Source organism: Carassius gibelio, chromosome A8, assembly GCF_023724105.1.
Source record: "Carassius gibelio isolate Cgi1373 ecotype wild population from Czech Republic chromosome A8, carGib1.2-hapl.c, whole genome shotgun sequence".
Lineage (NCBI taxonomy): Eukaryota > Metazoa > Chordata > Actinopteri > Cypriniformes > Cyprinidae > Carassius > Carassius gibelio.
In genome coordinates, this window is record NC_068378.1 from 20,645,701 (window position 1) to 20,655,848 (window position 10,148).

Here is a 10,148-nt window from a genome sequence, read left to right on the forward strand (position 1 = left end):
GTGGCTTCCTGTGACACAGATTCTCCTCTGGCAACATCAGGTGGTGGCTCGATTCTTCAATAACAAAAGAGAAGCGTTCAATAATGTTTGACTAGTCTTTAAGGGTCAAGAATGCTGTTGGCCCTGGGTGAGAGAAGAGAATTCCTGATGCAAGTGATCGCTTCTTTGAAGCAGTTCTTGATCCTGCAGCATCCACTCACCCAACGACGCTGAAATCTCAGACTAAACTAACCTGGAGGGTCACTCAAAGTTTACTTTCTCAGAGATGCTAGAAAAACAGAAACTATGCGGCTTAAAGAGTCGCCCGAAAAAGGGGCTCTGTGGTGGGCAATGTGTGCAAATGGACTGAGTGAGACGGGAGGGGTTGGTGAGAACAGAAATTGTTTTATTGGCTGCTTCCAAATGGAATGTTTTAGTCAGCCTGACAGATCTCCATGAGTTTTCATTTCATTAAGTATTAACACCTGAAGGTTACCAGACTGTATAGGTGGAACTTACTCTTTGACTGTTTATGGATGTTCAGTTAGGGAAACTTTCCCTATGTTTTTTAATGATTGGTTTTTGTTAGTTTTCTATGTTTAAACCAATTTTTTAAGTGTCTTTATAATTAATTTAAATATGCTTGAGTATCTCTTCCCCTATTTAATCCATTGTGTTGAAATTCTAGTTTGTACTTATTCCTAAAAAAAAAGAAAACCCACTTTTAATTTGATATTTGTTAATTTTCTTAATAGCAGAAATACTGTAGCCAATTTTGCTTTTTAAGAACAATTTCTCCTTAAAGGTTTAGGTTTCTATAATTATTGGTTGTGAAAAAATAAGCAGTGACAGCGCTGCCAGAATAGAAGATCAAAATGAAATTTTACATAGGAGGCCTATTATTTGAAATTGAGAAATCGTATATTTTGTATACACGTTTTTACATTTTTTTTTATAATACAATAATATCAAGGACAACCATATAATAATATACGATTACTTAAAATATATAAACATTATAAATAATAATAATAAATCAATTTATTAATAAGCTAAATTTATTTATATAACCGGGTAAAAAATATAAAGCACAAATTTTCATTCAGTGCGAAAAAAAAATCTAAGTTTATTCAAGTTCTGACTACGATTAATTTAATAAATACGTGCGACTTGTTTGGCCTTTGTTAAGCATCTTTGTAAAACGGCAAAATACATTACAGTTCTCATAAAAGAGCTTACATTATTATCTTGAAGATTTACCTCATTGCTTTACTGAGTAAATTTTTTTTGAAGGAAAGATGACGTCTTAATATATAGAGCATATTTACAAATAAACAAGTTAAAAGAGTCAGTTAATATTACTGGACGTTGTTTGTCTACCACGACAAAATTGAGCGTTTGTTAACCATTGTAAACTAAAGTATACAAAAAAGTTGTGTACTTCAGTGTATTTCTTAGATTGATTTTGGGAGTAAAAACATTTGATGCCACAATTAGCAATAAAGCAGAAAGTTCCAATCACTATGAATCTACTATTTACATGGCATTAATATAAGTTAAAAAATGTATATCTCATAATAATTTTAATTTGGCCCCTTTTAAAAACAATTTTAATCAAGGCACTGCTAGATTTATTTTTTGTGATTAACGTTAACGGTGCCGCTTGTAAGTAGTAGGCTACGCTAATTGCAAAAATGTAACGGATGCACTTATTAAATATTGGCGTATTGTTCGGCAGCTCTAAGTTGTCCAGAAAGTAAGTTGACACGGCCATTGTCCAGGTTGGCACAATCCGCGTTTCTCACTCCCGTCTCATAAGAAAATTCTGCAAGGGAGAAGAAAAAATAATAAAGCTGTGGTATTCGGATTATCGTGGACGAGGATAAAGCATTAAATGGGGCTAAAGGGTCCTGAATAGACGCAGTGGCGTGCGAAGAGAAGCAGAGTAATTATTGCTTCATAATTGTGTTTTTTTTTTCTTTTTTCAGACAGCATCGCGCTGCAGAGCCCCACTTGGAGCGGTTGTGACATTTAGGAGGCCGGTCTTTGTGCTCAACACTTCAAGTTTAAAAAACAAGGCCAATTGAGTCGGCGCAGCTCAAAGCCCGAACCATTGTGAGGGACCACATTGAGTTTGGATTTGGGACAATGGTGTTTCTCAAATTTCTTGCAAAAACCTATACTCCATCTGTGATCTCAATGAGCGCTCTTTCATTGGGTTCCTGCTTTTCTGTTTGATTCGTTTGTAAAGGGAGGCAGATGTGGAGGGATGGAGGCCGCATTTTAATTGGCTGCTGCCTAAACACACTCGCATCATTTTATCTGTCATTGGCGCTGTGCATCCTTAGTGTAAATGCGGAATTGAGTAAGATTACATTAATAAGTTGTTTTTGTAATATGGTCTCAGAGTTTTTTTCTCTCTTTCTGGATTAGAAGCCTTGATACAGTTATTTACCATCTTGCAATTTTACTATTTGCAGTTAAAACCAAAAAAGGAAGACCGCAATATGTAGTGTATATTTTACCGACCAAGGGTGCGTTTCCTGAAAGCATAGTTGCTAACCTGTTAGCAACTTAGCTGGTTGGCAATGGGATAGGCCTATTGTATTGCAACCAAAAAATGCTTTCGGGAAACGCACCCCAGATGTAACAGACAATCCCGCTTTTAAAGTCTTCCATAAAGATATAGGAAACTTGTTTTGTAAAACCCACTATCCAGTACGAAACCTAGCTATTCTAGAACAATTTTGTTTTATTATAAAAAAAACGGCTCCTAATGGTGCACACTCTCAGAGAAAAAAGTACAAAATCTTTCAAAACGTGCTATATCAGTTACACATAGGTAAAATGTGTACCTTTAAGCTATAAATGTGCACTATTTAGGGCTAACCTTTTTAAAAGATACCACCAGAGTGACCAGTTTATGTGCCTTTTTTTTCTGAAAGCGTATTTGAAGATTGTTTAATTTCGTAAATGAAAATACGGATTGAGAATTAAGCATTAATTAATAATTAGGCCTAAATAAAAAGCAAGCGTCCATCCTAAGTTACCCAATAAAAGCTTACTTTAACGCAGTTATTTTAAGCGCTTTGTTCTGTGCCTTTAGGGGAATGCCATTGCTGCGCTCAAGGGTCCTGCGCGGCGCGGCAGCTTTTCATGTGAACAAGAGGTTAACAACCTAATGAGGACTTGGAGAAGAGATGAAGCGTGTAAATACAAGGTTTTTTTTTTTTTTATAAACCGCGCGCTGGGCACCCTCGGTCCCCTTTTTATCTGCTACTCTAACCTCTGCTGCGCTTTGCGCACTCAAACCATTCCAGCAGGAGTTCCGCAGGGAGGCAGTTCGGGTCCAGCCGCTCTCCGGCCGGGTATCAGCGGAGAGTAAGATCCGTATAATAGCGCTCCGGGGTGCTGGAGGAACAGAGGCATGCTGTTACATATGTCGGGTCAAGCATCTCTTTTGTGCTGATTTAAAAAGGTGTAAAACTCAGTCAGCGGTGGATATTTTAAAGGGAGTGAAAGCCTTGTAAGGGTTTTTGATGCATAGGTCTGATGAACTGATGAAAGATTGTTGAATTTCCTAAGTGCCCACAGTCAGTTTTAATTGCCCGGGGGCATTTAATTGGAATTCACAGAGACGCCCATTCAATGGAGAGATTTTCTTTTTCATGTAAAGTGTGCAGAGGGCCGGATTCATTATTTAAACATCATAAAATATATAGGTTCTGCATGAGCACAATTAGTAAATGTATCCTACACTCTCAAATAAAGTGTCTTCAGTGCTTCGAATGGAACCTTTTTCTTATCAAACTTTGCACTGTGGGTCTGAGATTTAACAAGTTTTTAATGTTTACAGTTCACTTCGGATAGAATGTAATTGTGAAAACCGAGTTTGTTCGATATAATAAGCTTTAAAATCGTGTTTAAAATGAATTGGTTATTCTGCATTCTACACTAAATGTTTTGTAATGAGTAGGTTAAGTGGATTGTAAAAATAATATCCAAGTCATTTACTTTGTGTTAGTTGCATTCCGAAAGTTGTGACTGTATGGCTATCATCGCCAGAACAGATTACAGAAAACCGGCTTAGTTCTCATATCTGTCAAAAGATCACAAGTTTTTCAGAGCTGTGCTTTCATCATCTCTCAGTTTATGAACAATCAACGCCTGCTTGCGGTTATACAATGATCTCGGGATGTCTATTTTCAGTCGCGTGATATCGCTGCCGAGATAATGACTTATAATGTCAAAAAGCTTTAGTTTAATATCGTCTCTATTAGTGTGCTGGTTGTGTAATTAAAGGTGCAGATGAGAGCGGCGGGGGGACAGATGGCGTTTGCTTACTGTGATTGAGTGTGTAAACAATAAGAAACCGAGCGACAGGGAAACACTGCAGGCCCACATCACCACCATCACTGTGTCGAAGGGGGAGAGATATTCAAAGTCCAGTTACCAACCGTAGCGATCTGCTTTTAAATTCTTCGAAAAAATAGCATATATACTATTTGGCGATTAGCATTGGTCCGAACGAAAAATAAATAATATTCAGATTTAAGTCTGTTGTTGTCTATTTGTATAGCAGATGCAAGCAAATATTTTAATTTTAGCAGATGAACATAACAAAATGACAACTAATTTGCAACGAATCGTTAAATAAATAAGCAATAGGAATAAATTCTGTAAGTGAAATATTGCATAACTATTTAAAGAAAATCGTGTACATTGTTTAAAAAACTACGCTAAATTAAAGCATAAAAAATAAAGGCAAAAATGAAGAATCTCAAAGAATCTCACCGACATTTTAAAAACTAGTTTTGCAATAATAATCCTCGTTTTAAATTCTTGTACGTTTCGAGTCATAACAATAATATTACATTATAAAATCATTTAGTGGTTGTTGCTATAACATTCTGTTGATGTTTGTATTTTGAACAATCCAAAGAGTTTTAAAGAGCGGTAAAAAATAATCAAATACTCACATGAAATGTTTTCGAGACACAACAACAAGAAGACTGTTAGTTAAGCAAAGAGAACAAGGCTTAGAATAAACAATATAATGCCAGTGAGAAATAAAGTATTTTAATTAGGCTATATTAATCTTCAAATCTTGCAAATTATTCCTATCGCGTGTAAACCATGTTAATACAATATCAAGCAGTAAATAGGCATAATTTTGTTCTGCCTGAAGGTCACAATCAAATAGCCTATCGCAATGTTTTGTTTATATCGATGAGAAATTCCAAGCACACATTGAACCTTTTTGACTCTATAGCCTGCGTTTAAATCAGTATTTCTATTAATGATACAAATGAATGAAATTTTCAAACGACGTAACAATATTACAGTAAACCATTACAAACACCCAGTAAACAATTACAGACAACGAACTGGCCTTACCGTTTTGCCTTTATCGATATTGACGTCATTCGAGGAGTCGGCTCTTCACTACAACAAATCTTACCTTTCAATATATATATATATATATATATAATATGAAAATGTTTCTTATTTTGGCAAATATGTATTTATTTGTAAATAAAAAAAACATTTGTCTGCAAAAAAAGTCTCCAAAAAGTCCGTAATCAACTCTTTAACAGCTATTTTGTCTAAACGGCAGTCAACAATGTCAAATCGTAAAACAATGCGTTTAAAAATTGGTGTCAATAGTCGATTGTCTTGCAGGATCTATTGCCTGTATTTTAGTAAATCATTTCTTATGATAAAAGTTTTATGTTTTAGCTCTCCGTGATGCTTGTTATTTGAGAAAAGAACGCAGGTGGACACAGTTGAAAAAGTGACAAGCCAATCAGATGGCTCCTTCCCCCTTTGGCCAATGACAGGCGCCACATTGTTGTCAAATTTGTCTAATGAAAACGTGGGCGCAACAATAGATCCGAGAGGGATCTGTATCCACTGAAGATCTCTCGAGGAAGTTAGTGTCTCACACTGGCTCCAGCAGCAAACTCTGCTCTCTCTCAGACTGGAGTTTAAAGATAGTTTTGCATTGCCTTCGATGGATTTTTGTGTTTTTTAAATTGATTTGGTTTGTTTTAAACTTATGTTTAATTTCTAAAATAAGTTTATTGGGCTCCCTGTGGACTGCGCACAGAAAGTCGATCTCTTTGGAAAGAGTACTTTCATAAGCATTGAAAAGCATTTTCTGATCTCTTCTTGAACACTGGCATTAGAGTTGTGTTCTTCGTCAAGTGCTGTGCTGAAGAAATTCGCCCTGTATAGATTCTGCTCAATGTTGATGAAACGTCTCCTATCGAAGACTTCGGGTACGCACGTATTTTAACCTATCGATCGGCTGTTTGTTGATTCGGAGAATATGGATCTTCGTTCAGAGATCTCATCCGCCTCCCAGGGAGGGTCGCAGGTTCATCCAGGCGCCGCTGCTGCGGCCGCTGTTGCTGCCGCATCCATCCCGGTTTCCATGGCTGGTACTCTGTTAAGGGCCCCGCCGCTGTTGCTTCGCGCCACAGAGAAGTATCCACGAACGCCTAAGTGCGCCCGGTGCAGGAACCACGGCGTGGTGTCCGCGCTGAAGGGACATAAGCGCTACTGCAGATGGAAGGACTGCATGTGTGCCAAATGCACTCTCATCGCTGAGAGACAGCGCGTCATGGCAGCTCAGGTTGCGCTCCGCAGACAGCAGGCGCAGGAGGAAAACGAGGCGAGAGAACTTCAGCTGCTCTACGGCACAGCAGAGGGTCTGGCCTTGGCCGCTGCCAACGGCATCATACCTCCCCGGCAAAACTATGAGGTCTTCGGCGCGGTTAACAACGAAACAAACCATGGTAGGTGGATAAATTATACTCATATAGGCTACATTCATTCAAAATAATTGTTAGAAACAAAAATGTTTAGTAATGTGTATATATATATATATATATATATATATATATATATATATATATATATATATATATATATATATATATATATATTATTTAGATAACATTTCTGCACTTTGTTTAGTACAGATTCTCAAGATTCTCTTATCAAACATAATTCACTTTTTGTATACCCAAAGAACTATATCCACTTAAAAACCAAATGCGCTACAAAGTAGGCTACCTTTACAAAATATATATTTTTTAAATGCATATGCTCTTTATAAAGTGTATATGTTATACAAATACTCTCATACGATCTAAGAAAAAAATAAGGCGTATTAGTTGATCTCAATTATTGACATACATCTATTTCAGGAGAATCCAACATCCAAAAATTCGAGTTGTTCCCCAAAACACCTTTACCCGGATCGGTGACCCAACAGCAGGCGGCTGGAAAGTCCGTATCCACAGACACCGAATCCGTTCCAGGAATGTCGTCTCCAGATATGCGTCATGGCTCGGGTTCGGAAAACGGTGACCGCGAGTCCATCGTCAATTCCCCGATAGCCAAACCATTAAAAGACGGCGATGAAACGCCAGGTTCCATCAGTCCGCTAGGCTCAGACTCCGGCTCGGACACGGATAAAGACGAGCAGGAGCCCTTGCCCTCCTCTGTAGCGTCGCGACAGATGAACGCCATTGACATTCTAACGAGGGTTTTCCCCAACCACAAGCGCAGCGTCCTGGAGCTTGTGCTACAAGGATGCGGCAAAAATGTGGTCCAGGCCATAGAGCAAATCCTCAACAACAGCGGTCAAGCCAAGGGTCCAGATGAGTCCTGGGCGGCGGATCGGATGCTGCAGAGCGCACAGCCGCCCATGTCCTCCACCCCAAGGCCTATGCTACCTGGAACCATGACGCTCAGCAACAGATCTGCCTTCTCTCCTCTGCAACCTAACGCGCCTCACTTTGGTTCCGACCCAAGCACGTATCCTCTCAGTACGCATTTGAGCTTGAACCCACTCCGGTTGGCGTACTCGGCTCACAGCAGAGGCCTGGCCTTCATGGCTCCATACTCCGCCACAGGTCTGATGCCAACATTGGGCTTCAGGCCGCCAATGGACTACGCCTTCAGTGACTTGATCAGAGACAGGACACTCTTGCATAAAGATCAGAGCTTCACGAACGGACTGTATGGTCCTCTGGTAAACAACACTCCAGAGAAACAGTGAGATATTGATTCCCAAGTGTAGACAAAAGTGATTCTTGTCTTTAAAGACTTCCAGGTCTAAAGATTCCTCATCCTTAAAGACTCGCTTTCTTTTTGTGTTTCTGTATATATAATATACGTCTAGTTTAATCACCACAAAAAAGTGTTTGGTGGTCGTGGCTTCTTTGAAGTTTGAGAAAATGGTTATGTGTAAAAGAAAATGGTTACATGTAAAGGTTAAAGTAGTTTTTACCCATCTTACTGCAGGTTGGCATTGCTGATACTGCCTCAGCGCAAAAGGAGACAGAGGTGAATTATTTTAGACCTTTACGAGGGTAACCATAGTATTTTCGAATAATGTAAATTGTGTATTATAAAATCTTTCACGTTCGTTACAATCCATTTAGATTATTTACCAAACGGATTAAGCCCCCTTGTGATGATGTGCAATTCCTAGAATAATCATTTGCTTCATCATTCATCAAAAAAGGGAATATTCTAGCATTATTGTAATTGTGGAACGTCTATTATTCACTCTTTTTCTGCTCAGTGTCTGAAAATCGGGCAATGTTCATTCAGCAGAACAGTAATTCTTTGGCTTCAGTATGGTTGCTGGCTCAAGTAGACATTTGTGTTCCCTTTGTGAGTGATATATTAAACGACTAAATAATGTATATTGCATTTGTTGATGATAAAGTCATATTTGTCAGTCATTTATTCAATACAACTAAATCAAAAGGGATCTAAAAAAGATGTAAAACGATCGAATGTTGATTGAAATCTTGCAGCGTTGCGAAGTGTACAGTTCTTTGTGTAAATTTTGCAAATAAATAAATGTTATTTTATTCTTACGTTTAACTTGTTTTGTGAATTAAATAGTTTTTTTATCCATAGCATTTGGGACATTGTGACCTATTTTAAAACATTTTGCATGTACAATACCAACTAATAATCAACAGTAAAGTTCCACAATAACTTCAATAAAAAACAGGCAGGCTAATATTTTAACAAATAATTAATTCATTTTTACACTTGACATGTTTAAAAAAATAATTCTACCTATTTAAAAAATTTTTTGCTTATAATTTCAAAAAAAGCATGTCTAATTTTTTTGAAGGTCGTATCGGCACATTAAGCTAAAGAGAGATGATATTAAGCTCTTCTCTTCTTTTAAAAGATTGTGAAAGCTTCTAAACAGAGACAGTCTCAAAGCAGGAGTCCACTGTATTTTCGCACGAGGAGTGTTGAGACTCGATGCCATGGAGATATAATCCCCCTCGCCAGAGCTCAAGTGTTTACTTTCTCCCCGCAGATAAAACAGTGTAAACAGCAGTGTCGGACTGACAGTGTACCTTCATTTAACGGAGAAACCGAGCACTCCATGTTCATTATGCACATTTGATGAGGTGCACGATAACACAGACTCTTCTCTCGGTTTGTTTAATATTTACATAGTGTTTTAATAAATTTTAGATAAATTCCTCTGCTCGGGGGCTTTTTCTTCAACTCAAGTTTTTATTCAGTTCAGTGTTTTTATTTTACTTTACAGTCCATATAATTATTAATTTTCGATAGGCGTTCAGTGTAAATCGAATACAAATTTTAATAAATAGTAGGAATAATATTTAGGCTAAATTATAAACTATACATTTATTGTTTTAAATTAATGAAATCCTAAATTAAATCAAACGACTTACTGCAAAATTATTTTTAAAGTAAATATATTTCACCTAAATAAAAAAGCGCCTAGCTAAAATACATTCAAAACTTTTTTATTTATTTTTTTTATTTTTTTTTTGCTGCAAACATTTAACAAAAAAGCGTTGTATTTTGAAACGGAAAAATATGTTATTTGCCAGATTTGTTTGTGCGTGTAGGCCAAACTAGCAGGTTTATTTTTCTATTCTTACTTTCATTGCACAAGGACAACTGAGATGCCTGCTAGTCTTTTTAATTATACATTTACTATTATTCAGAGAGATAAGAACAGACAGGACTGTGGGAATGTGTCTATATATATATATATATATATATATATATATATATATATATATATATATATATATATATAACAAACAACTCTTTGTGAGGACATACACTGACACAATGCAAATCTCTAG

At 37.1% G+C, this 10,148-nt stretch overlaps 1 protein-coding gene across 1 annotated transcript; it reads left to right on the forward strand.

Moving 5' to 3' along the window:
• The first annotated feature begins 5,864 nt into the window (after window positions 1–5,864).
• LOC128018841 (doublesex- and mab-3-related transcription factor A2) lies at window positions 5,865–8,886 on the forward strand. Its single transcript, XM_052604656.1, has 2 exons — window positions 5,865–6,779; window positions 7,194–8,886. The coding sequence occupies exons 1-2, from the start codon at window positions 6,311–6,313 to the stop codon at window positions 8,048–8,050; spliced, it is 1,326 nt and encodes a 441-aa protein (XP_052460616.1). The 5' UTR covers window positions 5,865–6,310; the 3' UTR covers window positions 8,051–8,886.
• The last annotated feature ends 1,262 nt before the right edge of the window (window positions 8,887–10,148 follow it).

Excerpts from the sequence above, each read along its gene's own strand:
- LOC128018841 (XM_052604656.1), top strand. The coding sequence starts at position 6,311 with ATGGATCTTCGTTCAGAGATCTCATCCGCCTCCCAGGGAGGGTCGCAG. Across the intron at positions 6,780-7,193 it reads TAACAACGAAACAAACCATG|GAGAATCCAACATCCAAAAA; the intron begins GTAGGTGGATAA and ends CATCTATTTCAG.